Here is a 22,699-nt window from a genome sequence, read left to right on the forward strand (position 1 = left end):
ATTGTGGGTTTTACCATTTAACTTTACAACTCAAACTAACTAGAGTTTTTCTATTTATTTTGCTATGTTCTTTATGATAATATAAGGTACCTAAAAACAAAAGGTTTCATTTTGACCATACTCAAGCGTATTATGTCAACATATGAAACCTCATCTCTACTGCTCTATCTTAAAATCCGTCAAAATGTGCGTTGTTGAATGCAGTTTCTCTTAAAACGAATCACCTTAAAGTGACAGACGATTCAACCACACTTTACAGATTGTATTATTCACTTTAAACTGCATTAAGTCAAATGTTGTGCTGTCGCCAATAATACGGACCCCACACTTTCATATTTTTACTGATTAAAACTAAAAATAAGCCTAATTACGGTGTATGTAAAGGTTTTGTATGAATAAAGGTTTAAAAACAGAGCGTGCTCTCTGCTGCGGCCAATCACTGCCGCCTGTCTTCAGAGGCGGGGCGAAACGATTTGTTCACTTCCTGCTGTTCAATAAAGTTTATGTTGATGGTTCTCCCGCAGTACAAACATGGGGGCTGTTACAGATGGTAAGTAACTGTTCTACTCGCTGATTTCATCTCTCTGGTAAAAGCTATGTATGGTTGGGTCTGTCTACGCTATTCAAGTGTCAATATATACTCGTCCATAACATCAAAACTAGCCAAATCCGAACGTAGAAGCCGCTTGTTTTGAAAACAGCTAACATACAGCCGCCATGTTAGCTAGCTAACAGTTAGCTCAGTTGCTCTTAGAGGTTTACCTGATGTATCTGGAAGGCTGGTTGATGCCATTTTCGCCTTATTTCAGATGAGGTTATACGGAAACGTCTTCTTATCGACGGCGATGGGGCTGGAGACGATCGAAAAATTAATGTTCTGCTGAAGAGTTTCATCAAATGGTGCAACTCGCCCGGGACTCCGGAGGAGGGGTAAGTGAGCTCTACAGAACGAAGTATTTCTATGAGATGGCACCAAGAGCTTCGATTGAGTCATTAACAGGCCTGTAATTCTGCTCAGGTTTACGCAGTATCAGAGGATGTTGGGCACACTGGCTCAGTGTGAATTTTCCATGGGAAAAACGTTGATGGTTTACGACATGAATCTTCGAGAAATGGAGAATTATGAGAAAATCTACACTAATATAGGTAAGAGTTCATTTTCTGACACTGGCTTTAATTATTTATTGCTGTGGACAACTCATAAGCAACTCATTGTATTTTCAGCTAACTAACTTTTTCTTCCACAATGCAGAACAAAACATCACGTCGGCACATGAGAAAATAGCAGAATGTAAAAAAGAAATTCAGAGGGCAAAGAGGATACGAAAGAATCGCCAAGGTAAGGACATTTTTCTGGTTTGACAGATACTGTGTTGACGAGATGTTTACTGATATATTAAATATACTGTTGGAGGTGCACCAGGGAGAGAATTTAGTCAAAATATTGCGCAGTTAAATATTACAAAACAAATGAACGGATTGCCTTGGATTGTTTGTGACTTCAGGGTAAATCAGGTGAAGCAGTTCTTACTTATTAGTTATTTGTTGTTTTGTAATTATGAAAAATATCTACATTTCCATTCGCTTCCTCCTTCCAGAGTACGATGCTTTAGCTAAAGTCATCCAGCAACACCCTGACCGGCATGAAACTCTAAAGTAAGTTTGCCTGTTTCTTCTGTTTTTATCCAAATAATCCATTAACTGTTCTGATTGACAATAAATGAATAAATAATGAGATTCTCTGCTCTATTTTGCATTTCTCTTTTCTAGGCAGTTGGAAGCGCTGGACAAAGAACTCCAGCAGCTTTCTCACATCAAGGAAAATGTGGATGCAAAGGTAAAACTGAACATATTTATTATCTCTTCTGTCCTAACTTCCGTTTTGGTCAGTCGCTATTAGTATTTTTTTTTTCTTCTTCTTTTTTAAACCACTCTGTTCTTTTCAGTTGGAGCTGAGAAAGAAGCAGTTCCATGTGTTGCTCAGCACTATACAGGAACTACAGCAGACCCTTGAGAGTGAGTTCTTTTTTTCTTCTTAATAGCTGCTGAACTGAACAGCACACAGACGTTTAATGTTTAGAGTTTAGGGAAGAGCAGTGTCAACTTTGCCTTGCTAATCCTTTTTGTCATTCCTAGATGACGAGAAAACCGAAATTGACGATTCCATTCACGAGAGCCCCGCAGACAATGGAGAGTGAACACAAAGAGCTCCCGACTGGAATAAATGTAGTGAAGTTGTTTTTAAGTAGTTTTGTTGTCTAAGAATACTTTTTATATGCATTTTTGAATAAAGCTAATTAGTCCGCACGATGTCATGTTCATTTTATTTATATGGTAAATATAAAATTGTAATTGTAACATCTCCATACATATATAACTAACTACAGTTTCCATCCTGACAATAAATATGCATCAGACTGGTAACACAGGGGTAGAGGTTTATGGGGAAGAGGTAAGCATCCAAAATGTCTATCTGTAAAAATGTCCGTTAGCTCAGGACTGAATTGCAGTATTTTCGCACCTCAAGTTGGAAGACCAGATTTGTTGAAGACATGAAGGAAATGAGGTTATGTTTAGGATCTTGAGGTGTTCCATTACAGCGCTGATACAGTATGTGTTAGCTGTCAAAGCTCTGAGCTTTTTGTTTCACTAGTTCATGTTTAAAAACCACCAGGGGGAGGTAGAGTATATCGTTTTCTAACCAAAACATATTTTGAGAGTTGTCCTTCATGCAAAGTGTTTTTCACTTTTTAAATGACTTTATTCAGCTTTACCCAGCAATAGTCTAACAGCTCATTTTAAAGCTGACTTCAACCAAGGTGACACTTAGGTAACACCTAACACCTGTAACACTTAGGTGTGAGCTCATTTTGCTAAATTTTCATGATTAAAATAATTAAATAAAGGCACTGGAGTGTTATAATCTAATTCTTTATTTTAACAATTTGAACAAATATCAAAAATATACATTGGCTTAATTTGATATATTTTCCCTAAGTAAAAACAAACATATTTGCTGGTAATGAGTGCTTTAGGTGTGTATGTTTGTATTTTAATGACAATGAGAGTGTATGATCGCTTGCCCAAGCATTAGGTACACTAGCAAAAACAAAAGCATTCTAATATAACAGTCCTTCACTAAGTCCTCCTCTATGACTGTTAAAATGTTCATTTTATGTTGAAACAGCACACAAATTCAGCTGATACAACACAATAGAATTCAACAATACTACCAACCACAGCCTCCACCATGAAAACACAGTTAAAGAAACAGGTCTCAGTTATTTTAAATGGAAACCATAATCTTCTTAATGCAGGACTGTTACATTAGAATACATTCATATCCATTGTACTTAAACTTAACTGGCAAATGAGGTATGTTACAATACACTGACAGGGTATTCCTATGATATGATGCTGTCCCGTTCTTACATCAAAAGTGCTGGACACACCAAAAGACGAAATCATATCAAATAATATAACTACAAGTGCCACATTTGACTGATGAAAGAGGTACAGTACACAGTGCTCCAAGGTCTTGACTTCTAGAATTCCATCAGGTATGTACGAGCCTGCATGAGGCGTTTGAGGCGACTCTGCAAAAAAGCTCTCTTGGTGCCGATGTCAGAATCCTCCTTCAGCAAGTTCTCCACATTCTCCTTGTCCTGAAGCATCTGCAGCATCTCCCTCTGCAACTGGAAGGCAGACTCTTGCAGCATCTGGTAGCGGATCACCAGTGGGATTTGGTCAGCCAAACGCATGCCAGCAATCTGCAGGGGAAAGTAGAAAGATGAAATTGGCAGACAAGGTTCGAAAAATATACAAAATCAGACTAAACCACACCGTCTGATGTTGTTCCCTCTCAAAACTCACACTGTAGTATGACTTAAGGTGCACCATCAGCTGCTGAAGGGTTGCATGATTATCCATTCTGTACACTGAGTTTCTTTCGATAGCCCGCTTGCTTTTGTTATTTTGTCCCTGTTCATCCTCTTCTTTCTGCTGCTCACTCAGACTGTAGCTGTAGGTCCTGTCCTGGGAGTAAACAAGCAGCTCCATCTTGAACTGCGTCCTCAGCGTGGATTCAGCAACAGACTCTTTCTCTCGCTTTATGGATTCAATCTTTGACTAGAAAAGATCATTGTCAGTCAGCCAAAAATATGAAAATGACATTTTCACAGCCACAAAAACTTCAGACTTTAAGAGTGCCAGAAGCTTAACTGATATAAGATATATACCTTGGCAGCTTTTATGAGGTTGGGAAAACCAGTGAAGCTGCTGTTTGCCAGCTGAATGAACACCTTCTTAACCTCATCTGGAAGAAATACAAAGTACAACTTCTTGATTTTCACAGAGCACATAATGTTTAGGGCAGTTGATATACCAAAATTAGGCAAGAAAACGACAAATGGAAGCTTTGAAGATGATCAGACAATAATTTGCGTGGTAAAAAAAAAGGCCTTTTATAACTGCTCTGCAGAACGAATGCGTACACTGGTTTACTTCTAGTAAATCAGAAAAGAGCTGCTATCCAGTGGTTAATGCATATTTATGTGATCCATTAAAATCATGAGACTACACAACAATCCTTCTAACCAAGTTTCTCCTGTCAGTGGTCATAATGGTATGCCTGATCGCTGTATATATTTAACTATTATCTTTTTTGTTTCATTTTGTACAACTAAAGAGTTGCACCAAATTTTGTTGTAAAGCTGTGCCATGAAAGGCTTTTGATTAAATTTGATTAACCGTCAAGCTATAGCTAGCTGACCACAGATAGCCAGCTAACCGACTGCTTGCTAGCTTTCAAAGCTCCCCAGGCTGCAGACTGTAATATTTCCTCCTTGGTGATTGTTGGTTCTAAAAAGATGGTTTGTCGAATTACCTGCCAAGCATTTCTTTTGGACTGAACTATAACATTAACATACCTCCTATGTCCTTGAGTTTCCTGACAGCTGGTTCTTCCATCTGTTTGATCTGCTCCTTGACCATGACCTCAAAGGTCTTGTAGTTGATGAAGCCTGGTAGTTCTCTTCCACGGTACCTCTCTTCATATTCCTCCACTTCTTTTTCAATTTTCCTGTTGACTGCAACACACATTAGATAGATAGATGTTAGATTTGTACTGATGGACGACTGCACGCCAGATCAAAATTATATACTCACAGTTTTGTCCTGAGATGTCCAGGTGGTGCTTCCATTGCCCAAACTGTCTTCTGAGCAGAGAGAAGACATTGAGCTTATCTCCACACCTGAGTTCCTCTCCTATAGTCAGACTGATGACATCCTGGGTGAAGGCTGTCACTTTCTGCAGTAAAAACATGTTACAAGTATTTCATGTTTATTAAACAGATATGCAGTATATAGGCAATGTAGCAAGTTAGACGTAAGTTAGAGTGAGGACACTCACATCAATGAGAAAGATGAATCTCTCAGCTGTATCCAATGGGGGACCATTTCCATATTTGTCCAGCTCGGCCTGAGTCTGTGCTAGTTTCTCCTGTATCTGGTCTTCTAGTCGAGGCAGAGATTTCTACAGATCACACAACAGGGGTCACGCATCTGTCAACTAATAATTAGTTTATGCAGTTAAGATGAAGCAATCAGAAGCATTCACCTCAATGTGATGCACCAGCTCAAGAGTGAGCTTCTCTGCCAGCTTGGGAACAGTGGCATGACCTTCATCATAGAGAGTGCTAGAGCACAAATGATCATATTATAGTCAGAGAGTAGATGCAAGACAACAGTCTTCACCAAATGAATTGCTAATACACCAGAAGAATTAACTTACTTGAAATGTGCATGATCTTTAAAGAAGTCGCTTTCTGTTTCTATGGCTTCATTAAGAGACACATTCTCTGTGATCTCCTTCTGACCCCTGCACCTGACAATCATGTAGCCCTTCGTCAGGGGGATCACCTCATTGTGCACGATTTTAACCACCGTCTCTTCTGTGCCTTTGTCCACCAGGTCAGGCTTGGTCAGAATACCTGAGAGAGTTGAAGTGGAACACCTAAGAATTGAGTAACGTAGTAACATAATGGATGGCGCATTTACAAATACAGTTTTATCTACCTAAAGTCCTCTCTCCCTCAGGATCCACCTGCTGTGCCATCTTCAGAGCCTCTGTGGTTGCTATGTCCACATTGCATGGAACAACAACCAAGCTGATGGTTTCTTGTTGTGTTATGAACTTCTGGATCAGTCTCTTTATCTGGAAAGTAATCAAACACAGTGCTATTAAGTTATCGACTTTTATATTCACATAGACCCTGTTCAGACTTTGCATCAACATGTTTCTCCACTGCGTCTCCATCCAGTTCTTTAGATCCGAGTTTAAGTTTGGCACTGTGTATGCAAAAAACACAGACATCATGGGCACACATTAAGTTAATATTTATTGATCTCCACCCAGATGTTAGCTATTTTCAAGATCTGCACTAAAATCAGATTACTCATGAGGGGTTGTGTAGCGATTGTGACGCTGAGGTAGATTACCTGTTCACCAATGTTCTCAGGCTGGCCCTTCACAGCCACCCTGGTGATGCCAGGCAGGTCAATGAGTGTCAGGTCTGGAACATCAGGGGAGGCAACCTGCAGACTGATGAGGTTACTGCTGATTCCCACCCCATCCCCAGCCATTTCATTTTGAGCTGAAGAGAGAGGATATGCGATTACAAATGTACGTAGTTCTAATCTAAAAGACTCAGTAGTTGCATCAGTACTTGTTTTTTTAAATCATGCTATACTGTATACTGTACCTTCCCTAATCTTTTTCTCCACATTTGCAGGGTCTTCTATCTCTTCCTCATTGTTCTGGTAAATTATCTTTCCATACCACTTCTGTCCTTCCTTCGTTCTCTTCATTTTCAATTCCAGGGGACATCTTGTTACAATGCCTGGAAATAAATTCAAAGTGAGATGCAAAATATGTTCGTGGAATAATAATGTGTAAGAGAAATCTAACACCAACGTCAATGTTTCGATAAATAAATATATGGTTTACTGTAGCGACACTAGCAAGTTAACACATTTAGTACGGACAACTTAGGAGTAAAACATCTCCTCAAGTACTGGATGGATTTTCATTTAAAGCTGGTTCATACATCCATGTTCCACATATGGAGCACTGAAGGAAGAAGCGTGTTCTCTGGCTTTTAATGTGGCACCACCATCTGGTCAGAATGAATCGTGCAATCGTGCCCACTTTGCTACAGTTTTAATGGCGTACAACTGATAAGATCATTATAAGACAGTTATTCAATTCAATTTTCAATTTTAGCGTCAATAACAATACAAATCGTCTCAAGACGCTTTACAAATCCCGGCCTGAAACTCCCAGAGCAAGCCTGAAGGCAACGGTGGCAAGGAAAAACTCCCTTTTAATGTGTCGTTCTCTTATAATTAATAGTGGTGTAAACAGACTACATTTCTGTTCCCTGGAAGTGACCGATGTTAGACAGCATGGCAGAGAATGTTTCATTCAGCGGATACGAACTGCGCCCTGTCATCGATCCCTGTTAACGAAACTTAAATTAGGCTTCTATTTCGTGTGGTTTCGCAACTTCCTTGTTCATTTTCTCGTATAGTTCGTGGATAAACGTAACTCCACTCTGTTTTCTTAGTTTCGTGCAGATTACAACCTCAATTTTTGTGTATATACACTATTAATAGTGGATATTTTAACAGGAAGAAACCTTGAGCAGAACCCAGCTCATATGGAGGGACCCATCTGCCTAAGGCCAGCCGGGTACAGACAGAAAAAAGAGAGAAGAGAACAGCAGAAACGAGATAAAAATACATCTGTCATAGATACACATATCTGACTAAAGCGTACATGTGGAATCTTATGATACAAACTGATGATGTTACATGACAGTTTGAAAATGTAAGAGGAATCATAGGCAGGTTGAAAAATTGTTCATTCAGGTAGGAGTGGATAAGTGCAGGAGGCCACGAAGACTGGGCAGGTTGACGAGACCACAACAACAGATGTATGTGTTATTTGTCACATGCACAGTTATACAATGCACAGTGGATGTATTTTAGTGCTTGCAGCCTGTAGTTAAAAAAAAAACAAAAAAAAAACAGTAATAATTCCACACAGCACACAAGGTAAGTATACACACACACATACTAAACGTCACCCTCTTGGGAGAACTACTACAACTGAGAAATAAATAAAGTAGTTGTGAAAGGATGCTGAACCTTTAACTGAACACACCCTCTCAAACGACAGGGTTCTTTGTTACTGCAGCAATAACTGTTGCCTCACTGCCTCATAAGCTAACGACATATATGACTTTCACAGTGTTTACTTATTTTGGCATTCTTGCTACTCTGAACTGACTTCACTACACTACAGCTTACGTTTAATGGGTATGGTGAGAGCACAGGCGTGTGTAGCCCATTTTTAGGGGTTTTTTTAGGAGTAAAAAAATGTTTGTCTATGATAAGAAAAAAAACAAACAAACTGCACAATAGTAGAATCCACCTCTCTCGTTTACCCCTCCCTCCCCCCACACACGTCAGGTTTGGCTGACCGTCTGAGGCATCACTCAGAACCAACACATTACAGTCGTTAGCAACAGCCCTAACTTTTACTGTTGTTGTTATTGTTACGAAGGAGTCTGCTAGCTGACAATTATTTCTCTCTCTGGAAAGTCATGGGGGGTTTACGATCATCATTTATCATATAATCAGACAGATAGATAAACAGATAGATAGATAGATAGATAGATAGATAGATAGATAGATAGATAGATAGATAGATAGAAAGAAACTTACCACTTCCTCTTGGCAGAGCCACTCCTGACAGTGCCTCCAACACAGAGCTCTTCCCAGAGCTTTGGTCTCCTATCACGGCTATAGCAGGCAGCGACAAGTCCTTCTCCACACCCAGAGAGCGAAGAGAGTCTATGAGGTCAATGCAGGGGCGCACCTTCTCTTCATACTGTTGGTTCAGAGTGTTCATGATGGAGTTTGCCGGTCTTGTAATAAATAGGATAAAGCATCAATGAAATCCTAAAGAGCCGTGTGACCTGCACTCAAGCCAGAGACACACTGTGGGCAGAACGAGTAAACACATGAGAGATAAAGGCAGGCTCATGTTCAGAAGTTAGGTTTCGTTTCTCTCGGTTTCTTTAGCGGACCGGTGTCAGTTTCAGCGGAAAAACAGCAGGAGCCGTCGTTAGCAGAAACAGTCAAGCCGGTTAGATTTTTCTTGCGCGTCTACTTGTGTACTTAGGGTTCAGGTGCTGGGACACATAGGCTACTGCCAGACTCTAAAAATAATGTTTCATTATTAACTCTAACTATCCAGTCAAGATGACGTTTACACAATACAATAGAAAACAATGACTCAAGAATATCTCTGTGTTACAGGATCAGGGCTCTCAAGTGTCACGCATTGAGCGTGACAGTCACTCATTTCGGTCTTTTGTCACGCACTCCCGCCACACATTGAATTTCTCACGCAGAAAAAATATTTATAATATATTTAATATGCCGCAGCGCCCAAAATTTCTCTGGTCGCGCCTCTCTCACTATGGAACCGGCAGAAAGTGTGTGCAGTGAGAGATCGTCAGGTGTGCCGTGGCAAATTATCCAGTTTCACCTAATTGATCTAAAAATATTGGCCTGTATTCCATTAGCGGCCGGGTCTCGCTGTCAGCGGAGGTAAATAAAGGCCGGTCTCTAATAGCGGCCTGGGCTATTATAGAACCATCTCGGCGGGTCAGGGTTTCAGCGGCACGGTGTGGGAGGATCCCCTCAGCGGGACCTCTCCCCGGCGTCGGCCGGCCCCCGCCGGGCGCATTTCCTCCGTGGCGGTGCGCGGCCTGTAAGTGCTCGGGGCGAAGGTGGCGACGGCTCCGGCCGCGAGCTTTACAGCGACCCCCCGCATCTCACTTCACCGCTTCCCTGGGGTCGTGGAATCAGTGCTCACTGCGCCCTCTCTCCCTGCGGGGAGGGACGGGTCCCACTCGCTCCCGGCGCGACTGCCGACCTGCAGCGGACTCACTGTCCTCAGTGCGCTCCGACCGCGTCGCGCCGCTCATTTGTTGTTAATGTTCTGTATGCATACCATGTTATGGTAACTGTACGTTTTTAATAAATTAACCTAGTATTTTATAGGTTCAAATAGACACAAAATCTTGTTTTTATTCATTCTACTCGTAGTTCGTTTTGCTCAAATAGAAATTAAGGCCTGCCTCTAATTCTGGCCTCCTTCCAATAAAGGCCTGGACCGCGATGTGCTTGAGTCAAATAAAGTATTAGAGGAAATACGGTATAAGACTTTTTTCTTTGTGTTTATTTGATTCATATTCAAGACACTTTGACAAGAATGACTTTATATTGTTACTTTAGGCTACAGAGCTTCATTTTTTTTAACATTTTCGGTTGGTAGTGTGCCTTGTGATTGTTTAAATGAAAAAAATGTACCTTGGCTCAAAAAAGGTTGAAAAACACTGACTTACGCGAATGACGCTTCCGCTCGTTGCTACAGCAACCTATCAGATCGGTGAAGAATGTGGCCCAGTCTGAACAGAACCATATCCGATTTGGACACTTGCTAAAGGCAGTGTGAACAGTCAGCCTTAAAAATCGGATATGAGAAGGAATCAGATTTGAATCAGATTCGTCTGCAGTCTGAACGCAGCCTAAGCATCACTTTGAGCACAGAGTAAGTCAACTCCTGTTGTAATGTTACAACAAATTCACAACTTGTTTGACACAAACAATGAGTGTGTGCGACGACGGACGGACGGACGGACGGGGGGGGGGGGGGGGGGGGGTGGATGTCACTCTTGCCTGTCTTCAAAACTTGAGAGCCCTGCAGGATAGTGACAGGAATTCAACTTGCTTACAGCAGCTTACATGTCAACAGAGAGCAGAGAGGCAGAAGATCCGTTCTTTCAATGCACCTTGCCAAAGCAACCATTGTTTTTTATATTATTGACAAAAAAATAAGAGACCTGAGGAGGCATCAGAAAGGACCACACTTTCAGGGTTTTCAGTGGACAAACGTCATTGCCAGGGGAATAAGGTCAATTCACTCATACTGCAGCTTCGGGTTCAAAAGACACGGTGTAAAAACCCTGCTGTCTCCAAAAAAACACACCTGTTTTCAAATGCCAGGGCTACTGTCAGTTCAGAGATTGTCCTGTTAGAGTTACTGTGGAAGTGATTGATGAGATCAAACTGAAGGTAGCTCTCGTAACAACATGAGTAGCCACAGCACTACAGGACTTAAGAAAAGGCCTGTCCAAGCAAATGCACACACATCCATTGGAGAAACTCTTACAACAAAACTACCAAAAAGTGTCTATTTGGATTCAGTGGAATTAATGAGGTTCTGCAGAGGGTGATGCATCCAAAACGAATCATGCTGTGGAAGAAAACCCTTGGTGTGATTTACAAAAGGAGTACATAGTGTGCTGTATCTTGATGGCACAGGAACTTTATGTTTATGAGTTGATCGTGTGCAACACTTCAAAGGAGGCATCTCCTCTTCCTGTTGCGACCTATGTGACATAGGTCGCAACAGGAAGAACACACTATAACTTGCACCACCAATTTCCTGCAAGCCTTTCAAACTGATCTGATCAAGAAATATGGGAAAAAGGCAATCAAAAGGCCAATTATCATCATTTACGTTGGCTCTCTTGTGCTTCTTAACTAAGCTATTGTTTACATTCTGCAGACTAAGTCTAATGCATAAATACTTTGAGGTTATTACTGGTAGATTCTTCATAGGTGCTTAAGTCATATCATGAAGCATGTAAAGGATCTCTGCAAAAAACAGTAGGTCTTTTTTAAAGGTGGCGTTATTATACATTCCAATATTCAATGAATCACATAATATAGTAATTTATTTGTTTCTTCCTGTCTTTTTATTTGTTCAAAAACACTACAAGTTGGCAATGTATACATTTGGGTTACTTGATTGTTCCACAAGTCTAACACAGATGGATGAGGTGGTTCTCAGTGCCACAGTCATGTTTTGTTGTCCTTGAACTGGAGACAATTTGGTAAAGCACTACAACAACATCCAAGTGCTAATGCAGCAAATGGGAAAAATGACAGTTGAGGAACAAAGTGTTACCACAGAAGACTACAAGGTAGTTAGCACATCGCTACTGTCCATGCAGACTCTTGATAGTGTACAGTCTAACAGCAAGAAGCTATGTTGAAATATCTCACCTGAAAGTTAAAGGATGCCTCCACCTTGTGACCTTTACATTATAGACATGAAGACAAGACATGCAAGTTAAAAAGTTTTTGTTCAGGATGTGCAATGAAGCAACAGGTAGGAAGTGGCTAACCTACCAATTGATAACTGATATACAAGCCTGCTGATATAATTGTAAGTAAAACGCAGTCACATTTTTATTTATGTTTGGAATACCATGTACAGAAACTGGTGTACTAGCACATAAACACTGATATTTACTGTATATTGTGTAAAAAGGAAACATTTCTTTCCACCATGATGTAGGAACCACATTTCTAGAAGACCACTTCCTGAGATGTGGTCACCAAATCAAGGATCACAACACAGTTGTTCAAACATGTTATGGTTTCAGTTTGGAAAGCTGACTTAAGTGGCTTTGAGGTGAAGGCTGCAAACACAAGTCATGTGTGAGTGTGCTAGGGACTTGCCAAAACATGTGTGATGTTGGTGGACTGGGTACCCAGGCATAGAGCATTGCTGAATATGGGCACTGTCACCACAGCCTGGGCACTTCCATGTAGCAACATAATTCATGCCGTAGGGCCATGGCTACAGAAGAATAGAACCCAACACCTCTCATGGTTTCTGCAGCCAAACCATTATTGGAAAGGGTAATTTGGAATGGCAGGAAAGGCAGAAGAGAATAATTTTTCTTCTCTTGCCATTTTAGCCATCAGTTCTGGAATCTTCAACTTCCTCCTGCCATCATGTGCTGACATAATCCTCACCACTATGAAAGACCAAAAGAATCCTGCATGTCCACCTTGACAAATTGATCTGGTCAACAATGATGAGCCGACAGTCATTGAAATGGAAAGTGCCTGCAAGCAGATTCTATGTCTCCCAGACGTAAAGACAAAAGCATGTCAAAAGGAAAGTGAGAAGGACACATCAATCTTGAGGTGGGATTGTTTGATGAATTGAAACAAGTGTCAGGACGCTTTTAGATAGTTTGGGTGACTTTGTCATTAATTTTCTTCAAAACTGTACACTAAAATGACTAGAAATATTGTACAGCATAGTCAGGGTTACTGTGAACAAGAATCAAGTTAGTAATTGTGCCAGCCTAGTAGTAAGTAAGTAAAGTAAACCGTTTTTAAACCTGAACCAGAATCCATCAAATAAACTTTTAAATTTTTTTTATTATTGACGCATTTTAGCCTCTCCCAGCATCTGTACCGTAAGTACACAAGCAGACGCGCACTGGGTTTCTGCGAAGGACGGCTCTCGCAATGATCCGCACATCCTTGACAGTCGGAAGAACCAGCTATAAGAATCCAAAAATAGTGTGGCATTCATTTTTGAAAGGGATGTGTCGTTCTCTTATAATAAATAGTGGTGTAGACAGACTACATTTCTCTTCCCTGGAAGTGAGCGATGTTAAACAGCATGGCAGAGAGTGCTGTTTTATTCGCGGATACGAACTGCGCCCTGTCACGGATCCCTGTTAACGAAACTTAAATTAGGTTTCTATTTCGTGTGGTTTCGCAACTTCCTTGTTCATTTCTCCTATAGTTCGTGGATAAACGTAACTCCACTCTGTTTTCTTAGTTTCGTGCAGATTACAACCTCAATTTTTGTGTACACTATTTATAGTGTATCCTATATGTAACCGGTAGACGAAGTGGTCCGACACCGACATGCGGGAAGTAAACATTCCGATATTAACAGCACCATATATTTTCACATTTATTTGGGAACAATATGGCTTTATCATAAGGACTGAAGAATGTGGGCAAAAGTTGAAGGTGGTGTGTAGTCAAAAGTAAAGTCCTCCCATTAAACCTTGGATGTGCGTAACGGGCTACAAAGCCGTGTTGTTGGCACCTTTCAAAGCACTCAAGGTCACCTTACAACAAAAAACAGCAATGCATAAAACATCAAAAGAACAACACAAACAATGCAATAAAATAGGGATACAAATATGATTTTAAATGTTCATGGGAAAATGATTTAAAACGGAATTTTAATGTATGAAGTTTTTTTTGTTGTTTTAATATATGTCTTTTTGATGCCATAACGTTGTTTGTTAAACTGTCGTCGGCCCGCACGTTACTCAGTGCGTGTGCGTGACAGTGACGTCCAACGATTTTGACTTAATCATAACTCAAAAACACTAGCCACAGCTTATCATTGCAGCTGATTTAATTTCTATCTTAAATGTATTTTTTAAGCGTATAAAGGATATAATAAACGCATGAGATAGCTACAGATAAATACAGATAATTTTAATTCTGCTGAACTTGCAGCTTTGGGGCCCCTGGTGGCTAATGTGCCCTCTGCATTTGCATAGTCTGCATATAGCAAGAAACGGCCCTGAGTGTGTAACCGAAGTTTAACTTCATCTGAAAAGTGCTGTTGATGACATCTGACAGTTTTATGTGCCGTTAAAGATTACCTTGATGTGGGAAATGATAATGTGTTTATAACCACAATTAACGTATAGTTGCCTTCTCATCCTCGTGTGGCTTGGAGTTCAAAAAACAAAAAACAAATGTAAACAGCACAATTTAAAGTTGGTATTTCATGCATTCTAAGTTTCAAAGACAGCGTGTGCATTATCTGACATTATCATGGCACCTAACCAATGTCCTTTATGTTTTTAAGTCAACTCAGGTGAGTGCTTCATTCATAACATAAAACCCAAAAGTGAGTCTGGAAAAATATACAAAAGTTGACAATACTGAATAAACTTTCAATGATTTGAGATAAATAGAAATCTGCAAAGAATACAAATTCAAAGTCAGTTTTTCAGCTTGTGCTAAAGTTGTACATGTTCATACTGAATTCAGTCAACTGAGAGCGTGCCTTTGACAGGCGCTTAACGCAATCCTGGAGGTTTGTTCTCCTGGCTTTTATGCCACAGTCCTCTTGAAGCAGGGACCCACTTTTCCCATTGTCCTGAAGAATCTGCAGCATCTGCCTCTGTAGCTGGACGGCAGTCTCCTGCAACATCTGGTAGCGGATCACTAGGGGGATCTGGTCAGCCAGGCGCTGGCTAACGATCTGTGGATTGGAGATGCAAGAAGTAGGAGTGTAAAACAAAAACAATAGGTCTTCCTTTATCTGTTCATTTCACAAATTAATCTGCATTGTCTGTAATATATGTATGTATGTATACTTGAAGCAGATGTGGTTTATACCAGAAGCTGTCAGAGAGGTTCTAGAGTGGTTTGTATTGAACATTAAATGCTTATTTTTTGCCTTTATTTATGTTGAGCTGACACTAGAATATTTTAAACTTGTAACAGGTTTGAACACTACTTTCAAAAAGCAGAGGGAAGATATTTTGAAGACCACTATGGTAGGTTCTCATAGAAAATCAGCCATCAGACACTGTAAAGGTGGTGCACTTAATTTGTTGCAGAAATCTAGGCTCTTGCATAACCGTACACCAGCCTATGACATTGGGCCCTTCCTTGGTGGATTTGCTTGTGTGCTTCAGATCATTATCCTTTCATACGGTCCACTTCAAGCTCCACTTCAACTTTTGGACAGATGGCCTCACATTATCTTCAAGCATAGTCTCTTTCTGATTACAGATCTTGTGGTAAAATTGGAGACTTGGAGAATATGCTAAGGCAGACAGTCCTAGACCACCTGGCAGTCATTTAAAATTTTCTTGTATATTTTCCACACAATGAAGATCCTTTTAAATCCCTTGCCAGAATCATAGACATATACAGCCCTACTTGTGCACTTCACATGAACACATGTACATAACATGTACAGACACTTACTTGGTAATAGGACTTAACACGCTCCATATAATCTTCCATGGCATCCCTGTTGCTGTCATTGTTCACAGTTTTGCTTGTGCGTTTAGTCATAAAGCCAGAGAGGAAAAACCCATCTTGTTCGTCATCCCTCTTTCGCTTCCCTAACATCTTGTCATATGTGCTGTCCTGAGTGTAAATGATCAACTCCATCTTAAACTGAGTCCTCAGCATGGACTCTGCCGCAGTTTCCCTCTCATTTACGATGGCTTCAATCGTCATCTAAATTACACAAACAACTGTCAGCAAATATTGAACAGGGCTCGTATACAGTTGCAGCTGAAAAAGAAGATACCTTAGCTGTTTTGATGAGGTTAGGAAATCCAACCAAGCTGCTCTGTGCCAACTGAAACAGCTCTTTCCTTACGATTTCTAAAGAGAAAAGAATACGAATCACATGCGGAATGAAAGTCACCAAAAACAGTAATAACTAGGAGGTATTATGTGTTACTGTAGTTTCATGAGAAGATATACCTGCCACCTGCTTGAGTTTAAGAACAGCAGGTTCCTCCAGCTGCTCAATCTGCTCCTTGATCATGGTTTCAAAAATATGGTAGCTGGTGAACCCTGGCAGTTCTCTTCCTCTGTAATTCTTTTCATACTGAGCCCCCTCAATATTATTGTTTACTGCAATGTAATTGCAATAAAAGGTATATTACTTTATATTTGATAATACAACATGCTAAGCAGCAGTTTTCTAATTGTTAATTCACTTACTTGTTTTTCCAGAGGTCTCAATGGTATCCTTCCATTCTGAAAAAACTTTTCTGAGTACGAAAAAGATATTGGACTTGACTCCGCATTTTATTTCCTCCCCTTTCGTGAGATGGATGGCATCCTGTGTAAATGCTGTCACTTTCTAAAATATCACAGGTTAAAGTAAAATGACAAATTAGTTTTTCCAGAAGGCCCACTTCTGTTTAGAAGATGCAAAAATGGTCAAACAGTAAACTCACACCAATGAGGAAACCGAGTCGTTCAGCTGACACTGTCGGGGGTCCGTTGCCATGTTTGTCCAGCTCTGCCTGAGTCTGTGCTAGTTTCTTCCCTATTTGTTCTTCCAGTCGAGGCAGAGATTTCTACGAGTCGCATGGGGGTTTAGACATTTGGAGTAGGAGTAGGTAAAGTTATCTACCACTGAGCATTGAGAAGTTTTCACCTGGATATGATGCACCAGTTCGATGGTGAGTTTTTCTGCCAGTTTAAGAATAGTGGCCTGACCTTCATCATAGAGAACCCTACCACAAAAATAAAAAAAGATACAAAGTACATGCGACACAATCTGTCACTCTGATCTAACACTAGTTTGGATGAGAATGGACTTACTTGAAATGCGCATGATTTTCGAAGAAGTCGTTCTCTGTTTCTATTGCTTCAGCAGGAGACACATTCTCTGTGATCTCCCTCTGACCCCTGCACCTGACCACCATGTAGCCCTTTGTCAGTGGGATCACCTCATTGTGCACAATTGTAACAACCGTCCCTTCTGTGCCTTTGTCCACCAGGTCAGGCTTGGTCAGAATACCTGAGAGGGAGAAAAACTGTAGTATTTGCCACCCTGTAACACTAGATGGATAATTTGAACTGACAACTCGAGAGCTCTTATGGTTGTTTGGTGCACAGATACATAGTAGTGACAGTTTGCAATAGTAAAGGACCCTGAAACGAAGCGTGACAATGATCTCTGCAGCATAAAATTCATTATACATCAGTCTAAATTACTTAGCAACTTAAAAGTGAAAACTATTTAAACAGAACGCGTACTAAACAAAAAGATAGCTTAGTTTAGTAAGAGAAAGCTTGCACTGTCTCTGATTTCTGCACATGCAATACCACCAAGATATACAGGGTTCTTACACAGAACTAAAACCAGAACTTACATAATTAATTTATGCAACTTGTATATACACAGTCTGCGCAGTCTCTGGTGAGAAGAGCAGGCAGTGTAAGAGAAAAAATTACTAAGAACCATGTGACACTTTTTCAAAATCAGCTTCATTACCCATTGTCCTCTCTCCTTCAGGATCCACCTGCTGTGCCATCTTCAGAGCTTCTGTGGTTGCTATGTCTATGTTGCATGGAACAACAACCAGGATGATGGTTTCTTGTCTTGTGATAAACTTCTCGATCAGTCTCTTGATCTGAAAGTATTCAGTCATAGCCCTGTTAGGTTATAGGCTATATATCTATTGATGTACTGAAGTCTTTTGAAAGTATTAAATCTCATTCTAATGAATTTTATTCATAAACTGTGCAACTATTAAAATCTCTAGCGTTAGAACACCTCACATCAAATAATTAACAATTACATGATAGTAGCACTGAAAATCTACCGCGCAGTGATGTTGTCATTTGCATGCAAAAGAACACAACAATTTGAGGAACGACAATGCAGAAAACCCTTATATTCTTACCCCTAGAGGTGCAACAGTATAGTGACCAAAACTGATGTTTAGTCATTAGTCAGTAACTTAACATCAACGGTTGTTGAGCTCTGATGACTGTCAAACTTTTGTTTTGTTTCTGTTAGAGAATAATTTCACTTGCCTATAGATAGTTTGTGTAGTTAATAGTATTCCTCCCTAACAGTTTCCATGTTAAAGTTGTACTGAGAGCCATAATGCTGTCTGGTTTGAAATGAAATACTAAAAGTGTTTTCAGATGTAAATTACAACCTTCCACTGGATGGAATGCATCCAGTAGCATACTGGACCGAAAGTATTTTGTTTGGCCTTACCTGTTTACCAATGTTCTCTGGTTGTCCCTTCATAGCCACCCTGGTGATGCCAGGCAGGTCAATGAGCATCAGGTCTGGAACATCAGGGGCGGCGACCTCCAGACTGATGAGGTCACTGCTGATACCTGCACCTAACCCAGCCATTTTATTTTGAGCTGAAAATAAAAAAATATGCTACGTGATATGGTGTTTCCCTGAGCGCCAAATGGAACTACCAGTTATGTCCATGACTTCTTGGCTTTTGTTAATGAATTTAGGAATTCTGTATGCAGTACCTTCTCGAATCTTTTTCTCCACATTTCCAGGATGTATTATCTCCTCCACATGGTTCTTGTAGCTTATCTTTCCAAACCACTTCTCTCCCTCTTTCTTTCGCTTCATTTTCAGTTCCAGAGGACATCTTGTCTGGATGCCTACAAGAGCGATTGGTGAGTAAAGTGTGATTATTGAAACAGACTCAAAGTGCCACACACTTATTATCTCATGAACTTATAATCAATTTTATTTGTGCATTTCAGGCTGTTGAAAGTTATCCTTGACTTGACACAGGACAGAAGTTTGGAGAAAGGGAGGTTAAATTAGAGCTATGTGTTTAGCTGAGAGCGTTTGATCTCAGACCATGTTGTCATGATTACGGTTTATTGAACTGATGTAAATGGTCAGGTGTGGAGTTCTGCATGAAAACAGGAAACTTGCTAGCCAGCAAGCTACACACCAACGGTAAGTAGTGTTTTGTAATGACTTACCACTTCCTCTTGGCAGAGCCACTCCTGACAATGCCTCCAACACAGAGCTCTTCCCAGAGCTCTGGTCTCCTATCACGGCTATAGCAGGCAGCGCCAAGTCCTTCTCTATACCCAGTGAGCGAAGAGAGTCTATCAAGTCAATGCAGGGGCGCACTTTCTCTTCATACTGTTGGTTCAGACTGTTCATGGTGGAGGCTGCTTGTCTCCTGAAAAAAAACAAACAAAAAAAATCTATGAAACAAAATAAATAATAAAACAACACCACAAGGCTAAATAAAGTCATAAAGAGCTGTGTAACCTCACCTCTGCTAGAAGCACACTGTATTCTCAAGTGGAAATAGCTGACGCGAGAAGTTTCTGAATCATAACTCAGGCACTGAAATGGACAAAGTGCAAGGGTGTGTCCTCTTTATTTCACAGTGTTATGGTCAGACCCTGCGTCCATGTGAATGGACATGACATATTTGTGGCTCTAAACCAATAAAAACGTTGTGATTGAGTCATGTGAGCATTGCTGGTTGCTGATTGGATCCTGATTATCCAATCACAATCGAGCCATGACTTTGGCTCAGTTTTGAATATAACTCATATTATTAATTAAGAGACTTTTTTAAAGTTAGATGTCCATGACAATGGACACCCTGTAAGCTAGGTAAAGTATGATATCCCATTATATTTATTTATTTTGCACATAATGTTCTTGTAGAGTAAAAAGTCGAAAACTTCCTTGAACATCTTGTAAATGGAGTTATCTAACTTGACTCCTTGAATTCAGGAAATAAGGCAGATGAGACTAGTGGCACAGATGGTGCGTTTAGAAATTAAGAGTGGTTTTATGAGGTTTTCATCAATTGTATGTCTTGTATGTGAGATCTAAGTTGCATGTAATGCATAAGAAAATACATAAAATTAGTTAAAAATGTGATTGCATTGTTATTAGATTCACACAAGGACAGTGGAGAAGATCTATGCATGCCAGAAGAACTTGAGGAAGGGATCAAGTGGCGTCACAGGCCATTCACTTCGATCATTAACACTTGCTATGAGAATCCTGAGACATCCCGTGACCCTATGAATACTTCAAACAGTATATACCAGATGAGATCTTCAATTTGATGGCTGACAACACTAACATTCATGCCATGCAAAGTAGTACACTAGGTTTCAAAACGACTAGTTCAGGAGAAATCAGAACCCAGTTGACCTAACCAATGTGGCCCTAAACCTAACCAGATTCCAGTTTGGCTCTAAACCCAACTATATCCCAATTTGACATCTAACCAGCGATATCTCGGGTCATGGCATCTCCCTCTCCTGCAGGTTCCGTGTTTTCCTGGTGATGACCTCACTGCTGTTCCCTTCCTGTGATACAAGTTCATGTGCATTATCAGACCTGTACAGACTAACAAATATGCAAACATCCAGTTGTTTAGGACTAGGTCATACCTGATGAATTACTATGTAAAAAACTTTTCAACAAAACAATTTTTCCTAAGTTTTATACGCCCATCTAGTCCTGGAGTCCATTGCAATGGACATGAAAAAATACTAATAAAAACACGAGTTGGCAAAAAAATAAAATTTTCCCTTTGTTTCCATGTTAGAGAGGAATTAAAATAAGTTGGAAATAAGTTGGAAAAAAATGTTTGCCTAGCTGAAGAAATGTGGGTCTGAAGGGGTTTTAAAGTAGTAAACAAAGTGTTGCTGGTTCTCTTGGTATGTCTGATTGTTAATCTCAATACAACTGATTAAGTTTCTGTGAAGCATTTTGGACTGCCATGCATTGCTCCCTTAGGTACAGCTAGGATTTAATGCTAAGACTAAGTTAAGGCTCAAGCTAGACTTTTAAATTCTCGTTCCATTTTTGTAACTATCACACTTCTTCTTATGTTCTGCTGGCAACCAGTGCCACATTTTAAAGAACCTGAAATATGTCCTCTTCTATCTAATAAGCATGGCCAATAAAGAATAAAAGCTATGACTGTACTGACTGTAGTTTCATTCATTTATATATTGCTGTCAGGTCAGTGATGTCAGGACAGTTGACATTTTACTGGCAGGAAATTCATATAACTGGAACTTAAGATTATACTGCACACATAAACCCATGTTTTTATCTTTGAAAGGGCCTTCTATTGACATAATGCATGTCTGTACATTAGCGATGAAAGCCTTTTAAAATATTCTGTCCTTGTAGCTGTTAACTAAGTAAACTAATAAATAAATCTAAAGACAAATTATTATAGTGTGATTCTGTCATTAAACAACATATCGGCATATGGTTATCATGTGATCATGTTGATTGAAAAGGAAATGTGTGGAGTTAAGCGCATTATCCAATACCAGGTGTCTATATTTTGTCTTTATTTTTTCAAACATCCCTGCAAAGTAGCGATGTCCTCAATTTTCAAAATGTCCTCACTCCAATGTCTAAAACTCAGGCTAGTCCTCAGAAAGATAGCTGCGCAAGAGAACACACATACCTACCCACACACACACACACACACTGTACATACATACAAAAAGGACAAAAACTGGGTCTAGTTACAGTATAGTAATATAGTAGTTCATATACCGACAGCAACCAATTATCACTGAGAAGAACCTACTTTGTGATGTTTTTTGCCAGCTAGATGCCTCTTCAGATCGGAACTTACTGTTGTGTATGCAAGACTCTATCTTGGAGATTTCTCCGTGGGGACATGTTCCACCTTGACCTGCTCCACTGTAAACAGCCCTCAGGGCAACAAAACGTCATGCAATGTTTCTGCTGGTAACATGGAGATTGTAAGGAGAGCTATGTAGCGTGTTTTTTTGCAAATGTTTTGCATGTGGAGTGATGGTTTGTAGAAGAGAGAAGTGATTCTGATGCGGTAGATTAGGAAAATGATATTGAACCAACTAAACCCTCTTTACTGCAGTTGTTTGCATTGTTGTTAACACAATCAGTGACTGAAATCACAAGACCCATTATCTGTTTCTGGTTCTGAGTGTAAAGATTTGATGTAGTATAATAAAAAAAAAAAAAAAAAAAAAAAAAGAAATTCACATTTTTACACATTTCCTTAATAATAGTATTACACATTTTCTGGTTACTATCTTCACTGTAAGAGTCAAAGTGTGAATGCAAAATATGACTAAGCATAGCATGCTTTTCACTGATATTGTTAAAGTATTATTAAAATATTGACTAGGGCAGCTTAAT

General features: G+C 39.9%; 3 protein-coding genes across 3 annotated transcripts; 1 reads left to right on the forward strand and 2 right to left on the reverse strand.

Moving 5' to 3' along the window:
• The first annotated feature begins 486 nt into the window (after positions 1–486).
• thoc7 (THO complex 7) lies at positions 487–2,305 on the forward strand. Its single transcript, XM_084543934.1, has 8 exons — positions 487–550; positions 810–930; positions 1,019–1,146; positions 1,253–1,339; positions 1,599–1,656; positions 1,771–1,837; positions 1,947–2,016; positions 2,137–2,305. The coding sequence occupies exons 1-8, from the start codon at positions 532–534 to the stop codon at positions 2,196–2,198; spliced, it is 612 nt and encodes a 203-aa protein (XP_084400060.1). The 5' UTR covers positions 487–531; the 3' UTR covers positions 2,199–2,305.
• A 134-nt stretch (positions 2,306–2,439) lies between these two features.
• Positions 2,440–9,050, reverse strand: LOC311487595 (interferon-induced GTP-binding protein Mx-like). Its single transcript, XM_084543931.1, has 12 exons — positions 8,788–9,050; positions 6,762–6,899; positions 6,499–6,653; positions 6,076–6,214; positions 5,792–5,990; positions 5,618–5,696; positions 5,411–5,533; positions 5,167–5,308; positions 4,929–5,087; positions 4,239–4,315; positions 3,874–4,128; positions 2,440–3,770 (listed from the first exon to the last, which is right to left on the reverse strand). The coding sequence occupies exons 1-12, from the start codon at positions 8,972–8,974 to the stop codon at positions 3,546–3,548; spliced, it is 1,878 nt and encodes a 625-aa protein (XP_084400057.1). The 5' UTR covers positions 8,975–9,050; the 3' UTR covers positions 2,440–3,545.
• A 5,390-nt stretch (positions 9,051–14,440) lies between these two features.
• On the reverse strand, positions 14,441–21,629 carry LOC311487553 (interferon-induced GTP-binding protein Mx-like). Its single transcript, XM_084543862.1, has 12 exons — positions 19,495–21,629; positions 19,024–19,161; positions 18,749–18,903; positions 18,014–18,152; positions 17,338–17,536; positions 17,171–17,249; positions 16,968–17,090; positions 16,729–16,870; positions 16,486–16,638; positions 16,307–16,383; positions 15,976–16,233; positions 14,441–15,241 (listed from the first exon to the last, which is right to left on the reverse strand). The coding sequence occupies exons 1-12, from the start codon at positions 19,775–19,777 to the stop codon at positions 14,987–14,989; spliced, it is 2,001 nt and encodes a 666-aa protein (XP_084399988.1). The 5' UTR covers positions 19,778–21,629; the 3' UTR covers positions 14,441–14,986.
• Positions 21,630–22,699: the final 1,070 nt, after the last annotated feature.

The sequence above is a fragment of the Chelon labrosus genome (genome assembly GCF_963514085.1).
Source record: "Chelon labrosus genome assembly, chromosome: 4".
Lineage (NCBI taxonomy): Eukaryota > Metazoa > Chordata > Actinopteri > Mugiliformes > Mugilidae > Chelon > Chelon labrosus.

What these genes read in the sequence shown, in the direction of transcription:
- LOC311487595 (XM_084543931.1), bottom strand. Translation starts at nt 8,974, where the DNA reads ATGAACACTCTGAACCAACAGTATGAAGAGAAGGTGCGCCCCTGCATT. An exon ending in AGCTGGTGCATCACATTGAG is followed by an intron (nt 5,534 to 5,617) that starts GTGAATGCTTCT and finishes TGTGATCTGTAG; the next exon opens with AAATCTCTGCCTCGACTAGA. An exon ending in GATTCATCTTTCTCATTGAT is followed by an intron (nt 5,309 to 5,410) that starts GTGAGTGTCCTC and finishes TTTTTACTGCAG; the next exon opens with AAAGTGACAGCCTTCACCCA.
- thoc7 (XM_084543934.1), top strand. An exon ending in CCCGGGACTCCGGAGGAGGG is followed by an intron (nt 931 to 1,018) that starts GTAAGTGAGCTC and finishes AATTCTGCTCAG; the next exon opens with GTTTACGCAGTATCAGAGGA. An exon ending in GACCGGCATGAAACTCTAAA is followed by an intron (nt 1,657 to 1,770) that starts GTAAGTTTGCCT and finishes TCTCTTTTCTAG; the next exon opens with GCAGTTGGAAGCGCTGGACA.
- LOC311487553 (XM_084543862.1), bottom strand. Translation starts at nt 19,777, where the DNA reads ATGACTTTATTTAGCCTTGTGGTGTTGTTTTATTATTTATTTTGTTTC. An exon ending in GAAAATCATGCGCATTTCAA is followed by an intron (nt 17,250 to 17,337) that starts GTAAGTCCATTC and finishes TTTTTGTGGTAG; the next exon opens with GGTTCTCTATGATGAAGGTC. An exon ending in TAAACTCAAGCAGGTGGCAG is followed by an intron (nt 16,384 to 16,485) that starts GTATATCTTCTC and finishes TTTTCTCTTTAG; the next exon opens with AAATCGTAAGGAAAGAGCTG.